At 52.2% G+C, this 22,304-nt stretch overlaps 1 protein-coding gene across 1 annotated transcript; it reads right to left on the bottom strand.

The window, feature by feature from the left end:
• Window positions 1-21,026: 21,026 nt before the first annotated feature.
• Window positions 21,027-21,734, bottom strand: LOC119096538 (ras-related protein Rab-18). The gene is made up of 2 exons (XM_037219446.1): window positions 21,406-21,734; window positions 21,027-21,258 (listed from the first exon to the last, which is right to left on the bottom strand). Exons 1-2 carry the CDS (start codon window positions 21,732-21,734, stop codon window positions 21,027-21,029), a joined length of 561 nt encoding a protein of 186 aa, XP_037075341.1.
• Window positions 21,735-22,304: the final 570 nt, after the last annotated feature.

The following is a 22,304-nucleotide window of genomic DNA, read 5'->3' as shown; positions in this document are numbered from 1 at the left end:
ACAAAGGCCAAACCCAAATCCAAGCAACTATCTAAAATGACACAAAGGGGACACCAAAGCCGAAGCCGACCGTGAGAAATGGCTCACAGCCGACGCCGGGACCAAAGCCATTGAATGAAAACTGCGGCTTCGCGAAGCCGACGCCGAAGCCCGATCTCTGCACATCGCCACAGGGTAATGTTGATCTTCCTTCACAACGGGGTGCGCAATACCCGGGCCCTGTGCCCTCAGCCTGTGGATGCTAGCATTCGCAACACATCGCGTAGTAAAGACGCCAAGCCAGACGCCGCACGCCGATCACATCATCCGTCTCAAAGCACCGAGAGTACTAGCAAATCCCACAGACGGTCAGTCCAGATGCCATCCGCCATCTGTTTTGCGCTGTCGGCGCAGCTGCGCAAAGCTGCTCTGGCAGTCTGGCAGCGTCGATGCCTGGTGGCGGCGCACGCGTGGCACGTGGCACGCTCCGGCACCGCCGGACCGGAGCGCAGCGTCGCGCCCGGTGCCGCGCGACGCTGCCAGCCGGCACGGTCGTCGGGGAATGTGACACCGCCCGCCCCCGTGCGGCCGGCAGACCACCGGTCACACGGGGCTGGCCAGACCGGCTGCCGCACCCGCCCCGGAGCACGCCGCCAGGCTGGAGACGGCCGCCAACAGTGCACCCAGCAGGGACGGCGCGCGGCCGGGGGTCGGCGTCGGTTGGGGTCGGTCGGGGTCGGGGTCGGCCGGTGTGGAGATCCCGATCGCCCTCTGCCGACCGGCCCCAGCCGCCAAGCTGCATTCCGAGCATCGCCAGCCTTCCCGCTGCATAACAATGGGATTGCAGCCGCCGCGATAGGCGCCCGGGTTCGGCTCGCCCGTCATTAATGCCGGTATTAACATGCACCATACAGGGGATCCGTCAATAACCAGTGACGCCGTGGGCCGGCTGCGCCCGACCGCACCGGGGTCGGAGGTCAGCCGCCCGGCGCGGGGTCAGCGTGCCGGGCGGAGGGCGCGGCGCCGCCGGTCAGCCGGCCTCTGTCCGCCGACGACGGCCGTCTGCCGTGGCATCGCGCTCAGACGGCGGCCGTGCCGGCGGCAGGGCGGCAGCCCCGCCAGGCGTCAAGCGTCCAGACGTGACGCCGGCACACGCCGGCCGGTGGCGCCCGAGCCCGAGCCGGCGCCGCGGTCGCACCTGCCGCTCCGGCGGCGGCGGGGGCGGACGCGCCGGCGCAGGTCCGCGCACGTTCCCCGTCCGCCGGGCCGCCGGCGGAGGCCGCGCTGGAATGCGGCGGCTCTGACGCGGAGCCGGGACGTGTCCGTGCAGACGCCGCCACACCGGTGCCACTTGCCGACACGCGCCCTGCGGCCCGGACAACTTACGGACACGGCGCTCCGTGCCACAGCCTGCCGCGCATCCGGCGTGAACTGACGGGGTCTGCCCCTCTTTCCTGCCACAAACCCTGAGCGCCACGTTGACAGGCGAAAACACGGGCCAAGGGCCTTGGTGCTGAGGGCAGCGCCGTCGTGCGCCGCGTCGCAAACAAAGTCACGGTTGTGTAATGGTCCTCACCGAAACACAATGCAGCGCGCCCCGGTGACGGCAAAGGTAGGAGCGGCGCGCGTGGGCGGCTCCCCTCGGTCCGGTCACGCCTCCCTCAGCGGCCGCGACTGCCCTCGGTCCGGCCACTCCTCCCTCAGAGGCCCCGACTGCGCTCTGTCCGGCCGCTCCGCTTCTCCCCGAGAGGCCGCGACTGCCCTCGGTCCGGCTGCTCCTCCCTCAGAGACCGCGACTGCCCTCGGTCCAGCCGCTCCTCCCTCAGAGGCCGCGACTGCCCTCGGTCCAGCCGCTCCTCCCTCAGACAGCGACTGTCCTCGGTCCGGCCACTCCTCCCTCAGAGGCCGCGACTGCGCTCTGTCCGGCTGCTCCGCTCCTCCCTCAGAGGCCGCAACTGCCCTCTATCCGGTTGCTCCGCTCCTCCCTCAGAGGCCACGGCTGCCCTCGGTCCGGCCGCTCTTCCCTCAGAGACCACGACTGCCCTCGGTCCGGCCGCTCCTCCCTCTGAGGCCGCGACTGCCCTCGGCACGGCCGCTCCTCCCTGAGCGGCCGTGCCGAGCTGAGCCGCAACTCGGGGGGGGGGGGGGACGGACGGGCTGAGGGGCTGCCGGCATCCGGCCGGTCGGCCGCCGCCGGCCGTACGCCCGCCGGCTGGAAGGGGTGCCGCTGCCGCCGCCGCAAAGTGAAGGGAACTCGGCGACGCGGCGCGTTACCTGCAGGACGCTGCTGATTAATGGATTAGAGCGGCCACTTCAAACGACCCCCGAGCCGACCGTCAGCCAAGAATGTCTTTGAGTGGCGCAGACTGTATGAGGTGCCAGTCAATAGGCAAGGGAGCGGATTTATTTGAAAACAGCATAATCCACAGAGGCAGGGCGGCAGGCGCCGGGCCGTTTTAGTGACCGGAAGGCCCCGCAGTTCGCGCAGCGGGGCTCCAGTGTGTGAGGCCAGTCAGGTGTGTGCGGGTTACCGCGGACGTCCTCAGCGCAGCGCCGTTTGCGCCATCAAAACACCATCAACTGTCTCAAGAAAACAAGATTATTTGCGTGCTCAGTTGGGTCCACAGGACAAGAATGCCACGCTTTCTGGTGAACCGCCCATGGGGGCTGTGCTAACTTCCGGGCCGCTCCATCTGCGGACCAACGCCTGTTGAGCAAAATCGCAAAGTCGCCACGAAATCGATCAGACGGCTGCTGATCGAGCCAGACGTGCTTTAAATTGTTTTACTGATGAGCTACCAGCCCGCGGGCCACGGGCGTAACGACACATATGGCCTGTTCCAAACAAAAATGAGCGTTCAGTTTGGTTTCTGGGCCCCAGATTTTGTGACCGGTCCGTTGGAATATTCTGCTTTCCGAACATAAATCGTGACGTTCTATTTCAGATGAATTTACGAGCCTTGTGACATGTGCGAAGTACCAGCAACTATCTAGCGAACTGGGAACATGTGAAACGACGAAAACGATGAATGTTGAGTGCCATCACAGGAGATCCAGTCGATGAAGGTCAAGGGAGGTCATTGACCTCAAGTGACTTGGATCATCCTTTTGATGTGAGAAACATGAGTCCACTGTAGTTCGGGACGGGGATTTGAAATGAAGACATCAAAATGCTCTCGAAGATTTATGGTAATTGTGGCCTTCTAAATGATGTCTAAGGTCACTGACCTGACACGACCCTAAGACAAATGTTACCTAGGTTAAGTACTTAGGTTAAAGCTGGTTGCGTGAGCGGGTCTGAGCGCTAAACCAGTCTCGAGTTTATCTTATTTGATCCCAAATTCAATACCTTGAGATCTAAAATTGTGACAAAAATGACCCCACATAAAGGGTCACTTACTCTGTAAATTTAGTCTCTCTAACTATCCTAATCTTATTCCCAGGAGAGGCTCAAACTGGCCCCCTCACCCCAACGCGTTGCATTTTGGCCACCCGAGCGCGTGTTAAAACACTGCTCGAGACCAACATTAGCGCATCACCAGTGGTCCTAGGCCCCATACTATACTGTTACGGCCACGACTTTGCCTCATCATTACAGTGTAAGGAGACAGCCCTTCACGGGTTCAGCCACAAAACTATTTTTGGCAGATCCAATCGCTTTTAAAGGGAGCGCCCCACATTTCAATACATCAAGGCAAGCATCAGATATGATAAAAAGTCCACTTATGACTATTGGTACGCTTTTAAGGAAAGAAGACTGCTTTACACAACACAATTTCTATATTGCTAATGCTCCTCAGCACGACATTGCTTGATGACGTCATCGTACGTTACATAACGCTGATTAGGAGCCAGCTGGCGGCCGTTACATCTGCAAATCGTGCTGATGAGCCTCTGATATGAACGACTCGACAATTATATTTTTCTTGGCCTTGATCGCCGCTTGGTCGATGGAATGACAGGATTTGAACTACGTTATTGTGGCGTCATGGATACCTGGATGACCTTGAAATAGCCTCCCGAAAAAGTCTGCACATCTCCGCGGGCATGTAGCTCAGAAACTAGAAGGGTTTACGCCTTCACAAGGGCAGTGCACCGGACGATGTTCAAGATAGCTATTTCATTTCAAGATCCTACACAAATGTGAAACACTCCTTTTTAAGAAAATGCTCGTGCCTTGCTGGTCATAAGAACTGAACCACAGCATGACGCTCATGCAACAGGACGGATCGAAATACAAAAGCGCAGACGTTCTGCTGAAAATGACGATGTGCAACAACGTCCGTCTCAAAAATAAACTGTCGCCGAAAAATACCGCCAGCCTATCATTTTTTTCTTCTTTTTTAAATTCTTTATATTATTTTATATTATATACATATTTTTCCACCAGACATATTGCAGTTGTGGGTCTGCTCATCGTATGCCCATGTGCACAGTACCATTACATCGACAACATGGAGTGGGTACCTTTAGTCTGACCCCACCCGTCCAACTGCTCCCATGTGCTAGTTCTCCGGAATTTGGGCGAGAGTCAGGGACCACTAGAAATGCTGACAGCTATAATTTAAGAAGTATGGCCTGTATTGCATAGCACCACTGTCGCATATCGTACCAAACCATTACCGTATATAAGCATTAGCGGTAGAAGTAATGTCACTTATGACTAATGACTATCCAGGTTTTTGCAGGTGACATAATGACAGGTATAAGTTTTTATGGCATAAGCTGTGTCATACAGCACTCACATCGTGCACAAGTTTTTTGCAATAAACGTAATGCCGTGTGTCAGTGAAGAACTTTGCCTCTGCCTTTGCGTTAGAGGTAATGACCGGTACATGCTTTGGAAACATGCATTATGTTGAGTGGCACTCAAGCCGCGTGCAATTCTTTGCATTAGAAGTGTTGTCACGTACAGGTAGTCTGTGAAGGTGTTTGCGGGAGGAAGAATGTCGCGTAGAACTAATGTTGAAGGATTCCTGCCGGCAGGACTTTTTGCCGTAGCACTGGTGTTGTGACACCTATGTGAGAACAGGCGATACGTAAAATACCTAGCCTATTCGACATGAATTGCCCCATTGAAAGGTTAAGTCCCAATTTTTCAAAAAAGGTACGGCAGGTTGTGCTAATATAATATGTGCTAATATAGGGCAAAAAAGGTACGCGCTATAATAAGAACAGCGAGGTGGGAGATTGCGTGAGATGGGATGGTAATTTCAGGATCAGACTCCAATACATTTTCTTTTGTCTTCACAAGAACCCGGGAGTTTCGATGAAACACCTATCAAACCTCGGTCCGGATTTCATTACCGGACACTTTTGTATCCGGAACCAACGTGCGTCGTGGAGCGGGATAATTGCGTTACCCCGTTTTGGTGTAACTGTGGGTGCACTGCGACCTACCGCATAGCATCACTGTTGTTTTTGGTCAATTCACAACGCATGCGCATTTTACCACTACGTGATCCAAATTCCAACATTCGTTGGCTGTTTTAACCCCAACAGTTGTTCATCGAAGAGAGAACCCGATACCCGACAGCGGGCAAATAGTAAAGATCCCACGTGAACGAGACTCGCTAGAATAATCACGATCTGGAACACCTGCCGACGAAACGACCTCGAAATTGATCGTCAGAGCGGCCGCTTTGCTGCCTATACACATCGCCAACTAAAGGTGCAACGTTCGAACAGAAACAGGAACCTATCTGGGGACTATTGCAAAGTCTTGCCACGTTCCTTTTCTTCGCCAGGTGTGTAGTCTCACGCCTCAGCACCCACCCAGGTCCACACGAGGACCACCACCACAGGGCGGCTTCAGCTGGGAGCTGTTGGCCGCCCTCAGCAGTGGGCCAGCTGGCATCTTTACTCGTCTCGTGAAAGGCCATGACTGGTGGTTTAGCCGCATAATTGGGGAAAGGAGTAATGATTGTATGCAGTCACAGCAAAAGATGCTTTGTTCTTAAACAACCCTGGCACCAATTCTTCACTGGGCAAAGAAATGATGACAATTTGTTTGGGACACAAATGCAGTGACTGCACTTACATCCCACAAAACAATAATCAGTGAAGATCACAGAAGCAGCTGTAGCTGCAATGTTGACAGACCAGTGGAGTTGATGGACAAGCCAGAGTGAAATAAATGGGAAAGCTCTAAGAGGATTCTCCTCTTCTGTAACATCCACATCCACATAGATGGTATAGGGAATTCTGACAGTCATCATGATATTGAGCTTCTTGGTCATCCACTTATGAACCAATTCAAGCTCCCAACATTGTTTATTTACTTTGGTGACTGAAATGGCATCTGTGGGCTGGAGGCACCCTTATGATGAATCAATGAGTACTTCAGCAACATGCCGCCTAGGAACAGCTAAAAAAAACTTTGCTTCCTGGCAGCAGGAAATGTGTAGAAGCAGAAACAGGAAGGATAAGTAGAACCTGAAGATAACATGGGAAATGTGCCTGAGTCAAGTGAGCATAACATGGAAATACATGCAACCATTACCAGTTACATTCACCTATACAGCCCCAGCCCCCCTAACAGCCCCATACCAGATGACATAGGGGTGTGAAACCAGCATCCTCTTCTGCAAATTAACCATGCACTAGCACAAGTCCTATGCTGTATGATAATGTGTGATAAAGAAAATATGCTGCAGGTCATGCCTAGACAGCATACCAGGGCTCATGCCAATGTTACTGGCAATTTATCAAAAATTACATTATCAATTTGTTGCATTGAGATTTTCATGGTCATTTATATATTCCCAGCAGACAGAATTGATACCTGATATTGGACATAGCATCATTAATATATGCAGTCTGGGCTGATCACTACCTACTGTATCCTTAACGCGGCATTTAATAGCTACCTTTTCAATTTTTATCAACCAAGGATCATCCACATATATAATATCTGAAATAATCATTTCCAGGATATGGTGACTGATTTCAATGCTTCTGGAAGATTTGTAATATCTTATTGCACGTTCTGAACTACCAAAAGTATAGACAATAGAGCTAAATTACTTGCACATGAGTTCTTATTCTAGTTACTTTGCTAGTTAGTTATAGCACCATGCTAGAATCATGGTGAATGATATTGGCATGAACATCATGGGTTTATCATTACCCCAAGCCCTAAACAAAATATATACCCCTCAATGAAAAAGTGCACCAGTGATCAACCGTTTGGTAATGTTACCTGGTAACACCATATGGATAAGGTTACATATATTGTTAAACATGTTATCTTTCTGAAAGGTTATGTATGAAAGAAGAGAGCAAATAATATTCATCAACCACACTGAAAAACCATTCAAGGTCCTGCATACACTAATGATATCAGCCTTATATCCTACTCACTGTCAAGGCCAATTTGAGAAAGGATGCCTTTGTTAGGTGTACTACATAGGATAGTGGTGTAGCAGGGACTCCCAACCTAAGATCATCAGGTCCTGAACTAGATATCCTAACCACTATTTGATGCATTCTGAAATGCTGTAAATTTCATAGCTTAAGGATGTAACCCAAAACATTAGATGGCATATTCAGCACAATTTGGATCAATATTGAGCAGAACAGTAGGGGTAATCAATGGTCGGCATGCACAAATTCCTGAGGGAAAATGCTTGAAGCCTTTGCAGCCATTAATCACCATCCCCTGCCTCAAAGCAGAGAAGCTGGCTACCCCATTTGGGGCAGGACCAGACTCACCCCAAATATCTTAACTGGTATGCCACTTTAAGCAACTGAATCACAGGAAATCCACCATGTCTCTTGCCTTCTATGGTGGTCATCAATGCTTACCTGGAATGTCATGTGAGGGAACACTACTTGGCAGCCAATTTGTAGGTGTTAAAAGCTCTTGCAGTCCGGTCACATCCAAGCCCCTGCCCTTTCGCTACTGCCAACGCAGCATACAAGCTGCAACACTACCAAGTAACTTGTCCAAGTCCTTCCAGTCAATAGGAAAGAGCTGGATCTTCCCATCTTGCTAAATATGTGATCCAATCACGGACTTCTCAGAGCTTGCTCGTACGTGATATGGCTTCTTGGCTGCCCGTTCTTTCTTGTCTTGAAATACGTTATACAAAGAGCAAAACGGCAAAACCGACGCAGTTTGCGTGGGCCATTCACACGTTCCACTGTGTTGTATACTTCATCCGGCCTATAAAAAGTCCCTGAACTTCTCTCGGACAACTTGAGCCACACCACCCACTTTCGGCCACAAAATGCTCAGAAACACAAACCACATCACACATCATGCCCACCCCACACCCCAATTCACACACTCCCACGACTGACGAGACGACGAAAACGGAGAATACTGTTGCCAGGGTTCAGGTGGCGTATATACTTTTCCAGTCGTCAGAGACTTTTCCCGACGAAATATCTCAAGATAAGCCTAGGAATTCTAGTTGACTAGGATTTACTAGCAATGCTGCCAACTTAGAGTAAATGAGGCTACTAAACGCACGGGCATGCTGTATGTAGTAGTGGTGCATTATAGATTAACGTTTTGAACCTGCGAGAAAGCAAAAATTCCAGGTAGGGACGGCTTTAAAAACCAAAACAAATAATTCAGCGGAGTTTCTTGGACTGAAACGATGCTTAACACGACAACATTCCGCAGTGCGCAGGCGGCCGGAAGAGGCGGCGCGGAGGAATTTCTTTTATTTTCTTGCGGCAAATATTCAAAATTCAGAAAGTCTACGGGACCAGGCTCACCCCTCCTCCCTTCAAGCATCCACACTTATGGTTTTCGATATGCACCAGTAGCGCAGACAGTGGGCGCAGGGGGTACGTTGATCCCGTTTGGTTCCTAGGGGTCCTCGGGCTCTCGGGACGTAAAGAGCCCAAGTTGAGGGCCCGAGGGGCTCAAAATTCCGGCAGAATGTCGTATTAGAGGCCCGTCCCGAGAGCTGTGCACTCTAATGCAAGCTAGAGGGTCGTGCGTGCTGTTCAGGGGCGCTCTCAGTCGATAAGGCCTATATAGCCTATGCGTCCGTCAGGCAATATGAAATCAATAACACACAGCCAGCTCCTTGTCAGCATGGGCTCGAGGGCCCATTCGCCAAGCAGGGACAAAGCAGAAGCCAGCAATTTACATTGGTGAGGGCCCAGCGTCTGTCAGGGGCTCACAGCGCCTAACAGGAGACCCTGTGTTAGCAAAGGGCCCGAGTCAGCCAGAGGCAGTGATGACGGAAGCCAGGAGAGCCTGGAGGGCCCACCGGGACTGACGACCAAATGCCCGATTGGGGGGTTCAAGGGCATGAATGGCCGGTTGGGTCTTATTCAGGGGATCCAGCCCGCGGGAACGTGCCCTCAAATGACAGTCAAAAGACCCTTAGGCCAGGCACCACCAGTACCACACAGTTAGCTCCGTGTCTGTATGGACCTGAGGGCCCACTTCCAATTCAGCTACAAAGTCGGGCCCGGCGATTTGCACTGGTTGGGGGCCCTATATCTGTCAGGGGTCCGTAGTGCCTGACAAAGGTTCCTGTATTCGGAAGGGGTCCCGAGTCGACCAAGGGTGGTGTTCAATCAGGGTCGAAAAGGTGTCCGGGCGGCTCACCAGAACCGTCAATCGATAGCTCGGCTTGAGGGCTTAAGGGTACGAAGGACTGCCTGTAGATCACATACAGAATCGCAGCCCGTCGTGGCCTGAATTATCAGTCAGAGGGCCCTCGCACTGTTGGATGGCCACTTGCACCGTTTGATGACTGAAATAATACGGGTGCCTCAGTCGCTCACAAACCACAAACACCGAACAGCTGGCTTTCTGTCAGTCTGAACCCCGGGGGCCCTTTTCGAAAGCAGGGGCAAGGTCGTGGGCCACGACTTGCGTTGGTCTGGGTCCCTGACACAATGGTTGGGGTATGTCTGTGTAGGTCAGGGGCCCACAGTGTCCAACAGGGGTCATGTGTCGGCTCGTGGCCCCGGGTCGGTCATGGCTTTGCTTGAGGAGGTCCGAAGAGGAGCAGAAGTGTCCCTCGGATCCAAAGATCAAGAGCCCGATTGGAAGGCCTGTTGTCCTCTTGGTTGGAGGTCACGAACCCGAAGGGAACGTGACATTAAGGGTGCCCTCCCATCCGTAAGGGAGGGAGTTACCTCAAATATCGGTCAGAGAGCTTATTGCACTGATTGGGAACCCCCGGGACAGTGCGGGTCTCTATTTCGACCAGAAATTACAACACCGAACAATCGGCTACGTGCCGGTCTAGGCTCTAGGGGCCGATTTTCCACGCGGAAACAAGGCCGGGTTCGCAATTTGCAATATTCGCGGTCGCTGAGACAATGAGGGGCTTCTGTGTCTGTCAGGGTCCACAGGACCAAACAGGGGTCCTGTGGCGGCAAGTGGCCCGAGCCGGCCGAGAGATATATTTACAGGGTCCAAAAGAGGGCCCGGAGGATCTCTCAAGACCAAAAAGATTTAGAGCCTGATTGGAAGGCCGAAGGGCCCGAAAGGCTGGCTTAAGGTCACATTAAGGACTACTGGCCCGTAGGGCTGTAATCCCAAATGTCAGTTAGAGGACCTCCTGTACCGATTGGGGATCCCTGAGCCAGAGTGTTCTTCTATTTCTGCCAGAGATCAACAACACCGAACAGTCGGCTCTGTGTCGGTCTGCGCTCTTAGGGCCCATTTCCCAAGCACGGACATGGCCGGGCCCGCGATTCGCATTGGTCCGGCATTGGCAACAATGCGGGGTCCCTGTATCGTTCAGGGGCCAAGTACCTAACAGGTTGTTCTGTGTCAAGCAAGATGACATCATAACTGCCATATGGCATGACTGTCAGTTGCAAGAGCACACTGACAGGATAAGTGATTGGGCAACAGCAAACAAGATGACATTCAACACTGACAAGTGTCAAGTCATTTTTCACCGCCAAAAAATCCTTACCACTGCTCGACATCGTGATTCAAAGAAAAATTCTGCTAGCTGCCAGCAAAATTAAGCTTTTAGGTGTGACAATATCAAATGACATGTCATGGCAAGCACATGTGGATGAGATCGTAATCAAAGCATCGAAAGCTCTATATATGCTTTACATAGTGAAGAAGTACCATCCACCACAGGAACAGCTTGCTCGGGTGTATGTTACTTACATCCGGCCAATGCTAGAATTTTGCGCACCGGTTTTTCATGCGCGACTCACTGCCAAGCAGGCGCAACATCTTGAGAAAGTGCAGAAGAGCCTTGAAAATCATCCTCGGCCGTTCGGAAAAGTACTTGCATATCTTGAAACGCTTGGGCATGGAAATCCTCGCTGACAGAGGAGAAAAGCTATGCCTAAGGCTAGGAAAACAAATGCAAGCGTCTCCCATGTATGTATATCTGCATCCAAAGCAGCGAGTGGCGATCTCCGGCAGAAATACGCGGAGTGCAAGCACACTCCAAACTTTTTGCTGTGGTGTGTCCATATTTGATATTGGTGTGTCGTATTGGTATGTGCTTTGGTATGGTATGTCGATCTACAATCGACATTTGCTGGGTCCCTAATATCTCTGTAGAGCCCAGACAAAAAATATGACGGAACTACTGAGATCTATCGGTTTAGGAAGAATTCACTGGACCACTTTAAACTGGAGAGCGCCAGTCGTTTATTTATTGCAACCGTTTAATGATTTCTTCACTTTTTGCTGTAGGATTCAGACAGAATTGTCTGGCGGTGATGTCTGTCTCCTTTTCCAGTTATAGAAGGAAGCAAATGAAAACTATCAAAGAGAAACACTGCTCTCATTGACACACGAGCCATATCCGGCAATTTTGGGGGGCCGCCAGTGTCAGAGGGCCCTTTCTTAACGTTGTGCCCCCCCCCCGCACTTACTAAGGTTCTGGCTGCGCGTACGCTGCATTGGCATCTTACCATTCGTTCACCATCTTACCATGCGCATGTGAAGGGAAACCCTCATCTGGTGCGCGGCGGAAGCGGCGAAGTAGGCGCAAGGGGCGAGGAACAGCGGAAAAAGAAACGTTTTTGCGACGGCAGTGTTGGGGAGCGAGGAACGGAGAGGGAGGCGCGTAGCTTGGAGGACAGGGTGCCGAACTGTGTACGCTGTTGGATGCCAGCAGAAGTGACGTGCTGCGAGGCTCAAATACATAGCATTCTTTAGATCCGCTAGCTGCTTCTTACACCGCATTCCACGGTCACCTCTCTATTGGCTGCATGGCGGCACAGGGTAGCCTGGCCGCCTGGTTCGCGGCACACAGTTATCGTATTCAACGTGGTGGATAGAGGTCGGCAAGAGCAGGGTCCCAGTGTTGCCGCTCCTCTTATTGGCCGAGGGAAGACTTCAGCAAAAGTAGGGAGATATCTAAGGCCTCAAAATGCCGCCAAATATCCCTAGAATTCCCTAGGTCAAAAGTCTCTAGCGACTTGGAAACAAAATACGGGCTCAGAAGGCTCGGACCTCAGTAGGGAATAGGTTTGGCAATCTTAAGGTGACGTCACTATGAGTACGCCTGAAGGCATTTAGGCATGGAAGGAATAACATTACAGGTTTTCCAATGCTGATTTTCAAGTGGTTCTGAGCCTTTATCACCATATAGGTGAATTTCAAGGCATTTGCTATTATTATATATTTTATATGTGTGTGAACATATTGCCTTCTAGCCGTATCTGCGGCTCAAACAGATGTGGCTGGTGACATGTTTTAATACCAGCTCGTATCATTGCGCCATATATTTCACAAATACAGGCACCTTTTGCTATAACTTGATGAGAATACCTCCCTGTCACCGACCGTTTCGGACTTAGCGGTGGAGCTTCGGTATACTTTAAACTGGTGAAATATACAAAAAGGAACGTTCATCCCGATGAAAGAACATTTAGGGAGCTACCAAGCAATAAAAAGACGACGTCGGCTGTTTTCAGCGAAAAGAGAGACACCAGAAATTTTCCAAGACGGTTTGGTTGGGAAAGCTGATAAAATCTTATTTCACATTATGCGGGCAGTTTATTTCTTCTACGGGTAACGTTTTTATCTACATTAATAAATGTGCCCTGCCCCGTGAACTGCGACGACATAATGCAGGCCAAAAACTTATCCTACCGGTAACTGACGCCCAAAAAGGCCTTTGAAACTGTTCAGACAGACTTTCAGGAAACGCACCGCAGAGTCGCGGTGGATTGTTTGCATTTCGCATGCGGTTAAGTCTTCTAAAGTGGGACAACTGTTGCAGCTGAATAACAGGACCCCCCAATTATTTCTGGCAGCTCCTCGTGACGTCCCGTAAGACGTTTTTGCAGCCTACAGGATTGCAAAGTCATAGGAAAAGGTCCTTTTTAGAGACGGTCTTTGCGCGGAGGCAGCTGATGGATTCATGTTCTATCTGCCCATGCCGATCAGGAGTCTATGAATACCTTAAAACTAAACTGGGAGTTAAGAAATACATAAAACTCAATAGCCTTACTTGAATTATGCGCTTAACACTTCCGGATGAGAGGAAAACGAGCGTGGCTTTGGGCATTTTCTTCAAAAATTTCATCTGCCTGTATCAGCATCATCACACCCTGAATACCTCTAACTTGTTTCTGTTTTCGGTTCGCACAGTAACGCAGGCGGGGGGGGGGGGGGGGGGGCATGCAGCATGTATCCTCCCCTTAGGGTCTGAGGAGCGTGAAAGGCCCTTCGGGACCTATGATTAAAGGGAATGCTTCACATTTGAAGATGAAGCAAGCATCATATGTGGTGGTATAAGCTAACTTATAACTATTGGTATGCTTTTAAGTGAAAAGTCTGCTCTAGACAACACAGTTTTTCTGTTTAGAAAATGTGTTTCTAATGACTGCCGATTTATCTGGAAATGGTGCTCACGAATGCCAGATATGAACGACATAACAATTCTATTTTATTTGCCTCGACCTCTGCATGACCGGCCAATAGAATAAAAATTCAAATGACATTGTTTCGTTTGAACAGTCTTCCCGAAATAGTCTGCGCATCATCACGGTCGTGTAGCTTTGAAAAAGGGTGGTTTAGTTATGAAGGGAGGCAGAGCAGTAAACCACGCCGAATGACCGCTAAGATGGCTATTTCAGCTCAAACCCACAAAGAAATGTGGACTACTGCTTTAAAGGGCCTGATTTGAAGGCCCGAAGGGCACGGAAGTCCGACTGGATGTCATATCAGTGGCCATGTCGGCCAGACACCACCAATAACGCAAAGTCGGCTTCATGCCGGCATGTGCCTAAGTGTGCCCACTTCTCATTTCCCCGAAATAATCTGCACACATTCGTGCACGCGTAGCTCAGAAAAAGAATGGTCTAGGTGTAAGAAAGGCGGGGCTGTGAACCACACCGCGCGATCTTCAAGATGGCTTTTCAGTTTAATACCTTATACAAACGTGAAAACACAAATGTTGAACCTTTAGTGTTTGAAATGCCAAAATGAGCAAAGCCTACCGCACACGGGGTTAAGAAATGAGTGTATCAGCGACGTCATGATGCCATCACACCACGCATTTTCATCACAGCTCGTTGCTCCAGTCAGGTTGAAAAGTCGCCTTCAGTCGAGACCCGTGTCACGATATCCGAGAATGGTTTCACTCCCATCCAACAGGTGGCAGGCCAGCTTCACCGCCAGGCAGACGATTGCCTCCCACACCGGGCCTGTCCGAAACAGGGACGCCTCCGCCTCACATCACACCAAGAGGCTCACCAGCTGACGCCACGGGTTTTGGGTAGGGGGGGGGGGGCGGGGGGCAGGATTTTCCAGATGGGCCACTTGGACAGAATGGGGTCTCCTCAAAGAGGGAGTACAAGGTAGCATTGTATTGAAGAGGCGGGTCCTGAGCCACATGCTCCATTTCTGAATCGTTGCATACATAAATATCCATGCAAAGACATACAGGCGATTGAAGGTCCAGAATGATGGTCTCCTGATTGAGACAGATGTCTTCTTAATCCACCGAAGGTGCTCCCAATCCCAAAACAAGGCTTCCTATGAAAGAAGAGAGCTTTCTGATGCATGGGGGGGTCTCTTGATCTAGAATAGAATGCATACGATTCCCGAAGGGTTTACGACGTCCAGTAAAGGGTCACACTATCCTTAAACAGAGAATCATGACCCGGAAATGCGGTTATGGAATATACAGGCCCACAGCCATGCAGGTGCACAGGGTGTCCGTGCATCGCGTGGGATGCGAGGTCCCCCGCTTCGCTCCTTGCAGCCCTGTGCTTAAGGTTTATGTGTTTCATGACGAAGGGATGGGATGCTGCCTTATGTGAAGATATGTAACAATCGTAGCGAAAGTACCTTGGAGTCAGCACTTGGCTAATTCCTTGTTTGTTACCCATTGCAAACTCTGTGCCATCTATTTATTTGTCGCACTTGCATTTTGAGGGATTCCCTAGTTTTTTTGTAGTAAGAGGTTTCTTTTCCACGGTAAAATACTCTCAAATTTCCCTGTGAACTAGGTCATATTAAGGCGGTTGTACCTAAAGTGGCAACAATCGAATGCTCGCGCTATGCACGAGCCTTAGATTACTATCGACATCCACATGCGAATTACAATGTCAGATGTTAGGTGTTGCTGTGTAGTGGAAGCCGTGCGAACGAGGCCGGCTTCAGTTCCAGCTTTGTCAAGTCACAGTTTTGCTTCAGTGGGTACGGGTTCGGCTTCGGCTTGTGCCGTGTTTCACGAATGGATTCAGTCCTATCATTTTGAACACCTGGCCTCGACTTCAGCTTCAAAGAGTCCCTGAATTATACGTCTGGCCTAAAACCTGACCTGCTCCTGCCTGCGCCCCTGCTAGCTTCGGCTAGCTAATTTTGAACTGCTGTCTTCGGTTTCGTCATCTTAATTTTTTTCACTGCAGTTGTGACTTAACTTCACAAAAAAACTTTCTGCACATCCTACCATTCCAACACTCCTACCACACAACTTTCCAAGATTATCACACGCACATGCCTGAAAGCCAAGCACCAGCCCCTCTTTCTCAGGACCAGTGGGCATCTGATGATAGCAGGGAACCCCGCTGACTCGCGTGCTGCTCAAAGTCTTCAAGCCTTTGACATCAGGTTCAGTTTCACGTGTGATAACAGGAGGGCAGGGGCTATGATGGCTATTCATTAAGTTGTCTGCTTTGCATTAAGTGGGAAAATTCATGGACGTGGCGACTTCTCTAGTTGTTTTGTTCCGTCTGCGTCCATCGGTACCAATTCGGCGAAATTGAAAAAGCCCAGGGGGCCACCATCGAGCTAAAAATTTTCGTCTGTTCTTGCGGAAAATGCTACTAGAGCTAAACAAGTCTGTTTCAATATATGCGACCATTGCTGGAATATCATTTAGGTGTCGTGATCGTGTACGCAAGGCATTGAGCTCTCATTTCATATCCATTTTATTGGTGTACCCAAGCTGGTTAACCTAGGTCAGATGCAATATCATTTTCTTACAGCTTTTCCGAGAGGGCGTCCTCATGAATGTAAACATGAAAAGCGAAGATGCAGGCACCGCTTTTTTATCACTCCTCCATTTTTAACTAGGCAACATTTGTTTCCCATGTGTAGCTAGAATAAGCTTTTACAATGCTTTTAGGTCGGATCGGGTCATGATATGTCACGCCATGTTTGTGCAAACGCATTCACTCCTCAGCTTCTCTGGGATGGACTTCCTCAGTGGAGTCCATTCTTAACATTTCTGTTCCCCAAAAGGGTCAGGTCAGATAAGGTCACCGTTCGAAATTGGCGTACCAGCAGCTTGCAAGAACGCTACTTTTTTGCAATGTGCTTCTGACTTAGTTCATTTTGTCAGGCGCAGCTGTGGAACAGAAGTATTCCAGAAACAAAAATGCTCTTAGTGTGACCTAAAGGTTATATGAGGTCAAATTAGGTCAAATTTACCGACCATTCAAACAATAAAATTAAAGTGCTAACCGGGCGTATTTGACAAGCAGAGAGCTTTTCTGTGGTCATAAACAGTATGTTGTATATCTTCTGGTGCTTAAGATCGAATGGCGCTGGAAGATCGCGTCTACATTATAATCTTATATCATATACGTCTTCTCACGATTATACGCCGAGCAACGTTGCATATGCTACATCACTTGCAGTCTCATCGAGCAAGCAAGGCGAACTCAGCGGTGTTGCAGAACCGGCAATTTCTGAAACATTCTTCCACTGGACCGATAATTTTGAGATTCAGTCATTGAGCGTCTTTTCTTGACTACGGTCAGATTAGTAGGAAGCACGTACCTACCGGTTGTCTCCATATAGCCAAAATTTATTTCCCTCGCTGTGGTTTACACACCAGATAACAACATTTATCGCTGAACATGCTAAACCCTGTTCAAAACGTCCCCCCCCCCCCTCCGGCCCAACTTTCCCTACGTATACTGAGTTGACAGTAGTACGACATTCATATTCAGCATAAATCGACGACCGTTTGGATTTTCACGAAACTGGTGCCAAAGTAAGCCAAAAGTGCGCTCACAACACACGCAAAGGCTTTTTGTAAGGCATGGAGTGGTTTGACCTGCAGAGGTCAGGATGATCAGCCGACATGTGCCGACAAGCATGATGCGTGTTATACGCCATTCCATCGGAAATGCTATGCAGATGCCCAAAAACGTTCAAAAAGACCCTCAAAATGGGCCTAAGTTTAACAAGTCTCAAGATATCGTAAATGTCAACCCCCTGGCGCGCAGGACTGAGCTTACATACCAGCGGTATCTCGCCTGCATGCTGCCAGTACCTCGCCTGCATGCTGCCAGTACCTCGCCTGCATGCTGCCAGTACCCCGCCTGCATGCTGCCAGTATCTCGCCTGCATGCTGATAGCACCACGCCTCCAGCCTGATTGGTTCTTGGGACCCCGATTACCCACAATGACCGCACTCATTGTTGATAATCCGCACTCAAGCCATTGATAAGTTTAAGCTCCGGAGCCGAAGCCAGGCCAAATGTTCTATTGAGCACACCACGCATACACGATGAAAATAACGAGACTTCGACATGCTATGAAACAACAGTGGACACGATACCATAAGCCAACTGAAGTACTTGAAGGGACTCGATGCTTTGATCAGGGGTCGCTTAAGAAAGTGATTCCAAATAAGTATAGCGCTTTTGGCGACCACAAAAAGCTTTTCATCGCTGCACACAATACACCGAACTGACGAAGATACGGAGTCAGATCCGAATGCTCCAGGCAAACTATCAGCAATGGACGCTGGTGTAAGTAGCCATCTTGGGGACGGGTTGCAAGTTGATAGTGAAAAAACACAGTTCTTTCCCCCTACAAAAACTAAAAGACACTGGAAATGGGAAAGGAACCAGTCACAGATGATTCGAGTAATCTATCTTGTTATCAGCCAGAAAGGCACATTTCGTTTCACGGCGCGAGACGGGCGAAGTCCTATCAGTCGTATCGTTGTTCCCATGGAGAAAGTACTTGAATTAGACACGAATGAAGCTCGCCACCTTTGGAAATCCATATGGATTAGACGTCAATGCATTGGGCTATGCTCTACTCACGGGTTTAGCGGGAAGAGGTGAGTTTATGGCTGGCGTCCTAGCAAACATTCACGGAGGGCGCTGCCAAAAATGCGGAATATGGGCCGCTTCCACACCGACAATTTCAACCTCCAAAACTCGCGAATCCAAAGCAATTTACAGTTTTGGCGATTGTGACCAACGTATTACAAAACACGCAAATATTGTGGGCTTATTTTGATCATTGATCGTTGATCATTGATCATTGGTCGCCATGAGGAACACTACACACCTGTGAAGGGTGGCGTTGGGGCGATCTGATTTTATTACGTGAGTATAATGGGAGGCGAATTGGTGCGGACGGTCCAGCGTTGCAGAAATTTGAGGCTGGCCAAGCAGTCTGCAGCAATATAACTTTTGCCGAATGGTGCCGATTCGTCGTGCAAACCTCATGGGCAATACGATCACTGGTTGCAAAGCTATACGACCGTCAAAACAGTGACTGGCCAGCCCGGCCGGATCAGACCACTGCGGCCGCACCATTGTGGGCTTGCTGACGTCACAAGTTGCCCGACCTGCGGCCTTGAAATCATTCCGGTCCCGAATTCTGACGGTAAATACGCGTCACCACCACAGACTGCTCCAGCCACAATCGCTTGGGCAGAAATGATTCGCTGCGTCTTACTGATGTCGCTTCTGCGTGTGGGCGCTGAGCATATAATAATGACTATTTTTAGCTTGCAAAAATTGCGCATCCAAAGACATAGGAAATTGAAAAAGAAGACACCCAACCTTAGGACGCACCCAATGGCAATAACAAAACCTTAGCCTCAGGCTTCAGGCCTGTAAAAGTTCATGGACAGTTACATACCCGGAGGCGAACTTCTCAGCGGTCGGGCCTGGGACGGCAATTTTGAAGCGCAGCGACTCTGAAACATTAAGGTCATTGCCAACTGCTAGTTGTGCATCCTCAGACCTTACCAAATTCAGCTCCGTTTTATGAGGTTATGCCCACGCTGTTACTGAAGTCAGACTGTGAAGGACCGCCTCCCACCACCCCACATACCACGTCAATGATCCGACAATTTCAAAGGGACCTTTTTCATGTTCAGAAAGCGTTACGCGTAAGAAAAGAACAAAACCTACGTAACCTACAGAAACCTTCGTAACGACGGGACAAGCTGCGGTGTGGAGAGAGCCAGCATTCAAGCACATCAGGAGATACCGCAACTTTCTAAGCATGCTACCAAACAATACGCCTGTAGAGCCCAGGCCCTGGAAGAAGCCCGAGACTAGAATCAGCGTTGTTTTCTTTCAACAGTATCTTCCACGTTCAGTATCTCATCGACACGCCACTGTGCGTTAAGCCCGAGAGGAAGCACCCGTGGATTGCGTTCCGACACACAGGTAACTGGATTTCAGTAAGCTCCCAGGCCTTCCGGACATGAAGCGCCTTCAAGGCCGAGGCAGCCGTCGCCAGACCCACGTGATTAACAAATCCGGGCGCCCTTTCCCCGGCCAGGTGAGGCCCGACCGGCCGACAGAGCGGCACGGGTCATCAGCACGCCCAATCTCGGCCACGAGACGGGAGAGAAAGTGGCTCGGTCTTCACGCGCTGCCACCGTCATCAGATGGTGACAGTCACAGGCACGTGTTGCGCTGAGTGGAACAAGGGCTCGCTACTGATGCGCTCGTTATCAGGCCCACGGAACCGGAGTGACCTCCTCGGCTGCCACGCAGCTTAGTGGGACCGCAATGCGACCTCACAACTGGACCGGGCTTTGTTTACAAAAGCGACTTCACAAAGTCGATGAACGTCATGAATATGCGCGACGGCAAGAACCCAGGCGACTCGGTCAGACTCAACGATCCAAAGGAGGCCGCCGACAGCATTCATCACGCTACATTCACACCGAGCAAGGCGCCGAGGTGTTGCAACAGCAGAGCGCGATACATTCTTATATTTCCGCTTAGCGAACAGTCATTTGGCAAGCATCCAAACCGCCCTGGCCCCCATGGGCAGAGCGGCCGCCGCCACACCGCGGCAACGATTTCAGATAAGTGGGCATCGATTATAGGGGTCTCGGCGCACGTTCCGCCGGCACTCCGGCGCCAGGCCGGGTGCCGACGGCCTCGTCACGAAACAACGCCGGTGGTGGCGTGACGACCGCGATTCATCCGGCATAGCGGCGGGCGGCGGGCGGCGAGCGGCGGGCGGCGCCGCCGGCGCACGGCACAGCCAGCTGCACAACACGGGCGGCACCGCCGGCCCGGCCCGACAATGGCCGAGCTGTCCGTCTCCGGGCGCGCCTGAGTGGACGCCTCCTCACGCGCCCGCCATCCCAGGCCGAGTCCGCGCGCTGGCGCACTGGCCGGCGCCAGTAAGAGTATAAACGTCTCGCTTGGTCCGGTATGCGTCGACATCAGCTGATGCGACACGCGCTGTGCTCAGCTGACGCGGCCGTCTGTCGCAGCACGACGCTTCCGTCGCCGTGCCGGGACCTGCGCCACAACACGGGGGACTCAGCCGGCGGCGGGGGGCGTCAGCCGGTCCCGACGCCTCTCCCCAGCCGCTCGGTGACCGGAGTCCGGAGCCGGCCGCCGTGCGGACGTCAGTCCCCGCTGCCGTCGGGCGCCGTCTTCTCCAGCTTCGCCAGCCGGTCCTCGACGGCCGCCAGGCGGCGCTCGGCGTCAGCGGCGCGCATGTGCGCGTGCGTCTGCAGCTTGAGCAGCAGCACGTACGTCTCGGTGGCCTCGACGGCCGGCCGGTAGAGCCGCGGCGTGAGCAGCACGCGGTGCGCCAGGTCGTCCAGCACCGAGCCCACCTGCACGGCGTTGAACGCGCTGAGCGTGCGGAACGCCAGCCCGTGCTGGCGCGCAAACGCGTCCGCCTCCGGCACAGACACGGCGCGCCGCTCGGCCAACTCGGCCTTGTTACCGGCCAGCATGATGATCGGCTGCTGGCGCGCCGCCGCGCGCACCTCCTTCAGCCAGCCGTCCAGCCGCAGGAACGTCTCGCGCTGCGTGAAGTCGAACACGAGCAGCACGCCGTGCGCGCGGCCGTACTGCTGCCGGATGAGCGCGCGGAAGCGCTCCGACCCGGCCGTGTCGTAGAACTGCAGCTTGGCCGGCAGGCCGCGCACGCACGCCACGCGCGTGCAGACGTCGACGCCGATGGTGGCGCTCTTGACGGCGTCGGCGGCGTCGCCGCAGTACGTCTGCAGCATGCACGACTTGCCGACGGCGCCCTCGCCCAGGATCATGAGGTTGACGGCGCCGAGCAGCTCATCGTCGGCCGTCTCGCCCGACGGCGAGTCCATCGCGCCGGCGGTCGGCGCCGCCCCTGATCCGATTACGCCGCCTGTGACGTCGCCGACGGATGGCGCCTGGTGTCGGGCCGGCGCGGGGCGCGATACGCAGCAGCGGAGCGAGCGGCGCCCCGGCTCCGCCGCCGCCGTGAGGCTGTACAGCACCGCTCCCGCCGCCACCCGGGCACGACCACACGCGTCCACTCCGCCGCTCACGCTTATCTCGTCCCGCTGTCGGTCGTCAATGTACGGAGCGCTGCGCCGCCGCCCTCCGCCGACCTCGGCCGCCGCCCCAACACCGACGATTCCGCCAGCCGGCGACACGGATACTGGTGATCAGCTGACGGCGGCGCGGCGCGGCGGCGCGCGCGGTCACTGGGGCAGCGGCGGCTCCAGGCTGGCGAGTATGGGGGGCAGTCGGTCACAGACGACGCAGCCGGGTGTGCTTGCGTACCTGTAGGCAGATACGCCATTTGACGGTGAAGGCATGCAATAAGGCACACCACGGGGTTTCCTGGTGCAACATCCTAGTAATCCTGACGCTGCCCGTGGGGCGGCCAGGCTTCGTGACGTCAGGGTACT

The sequence above is a fragment of the Pollicipes pollicipes genome, unplaced genomic scaffold, assembly GCF_011947565.3.
Source record: "Pollicipes pollicipes isolate AB1234 unplaced genomic scaffold, Ppol_2.1 Scaffold_4295;HRSCAF=5057_pilon_pilon_pilon, whole genome shotgun sequence".
Lineage (NCBI taxonomy): Eukaryota > Metazoa > Arthropoda > Thecostraca > Pollicipedomorpha > Pollicipedidae > Pollicipes > Pollicipes pollicipes.
The sequence above is the reverse complement of the archived record's forward strand: the minus strand, read 5'-3'. Positions and strand labels throughout refer to the sequence as shown.

Excerpts from the sequence above, each read along its gene's own strand:
- LOC119096538 (XM_037219446.1), bottom strand. The coding sequence starts at position 21,734 with ATGGACTCGCCGTCGGGCGAGACGGCCGACGATGAGCTGCTCGGCGCC. Across the intron at positions 21,259-21,405 it reads TTCCTGCGGCTGGACGGCTG|CGCGTTCAACGCCGTGCAGG; the intron begins GCTGAAGGAGGT and ends CCGCACGCTCAG.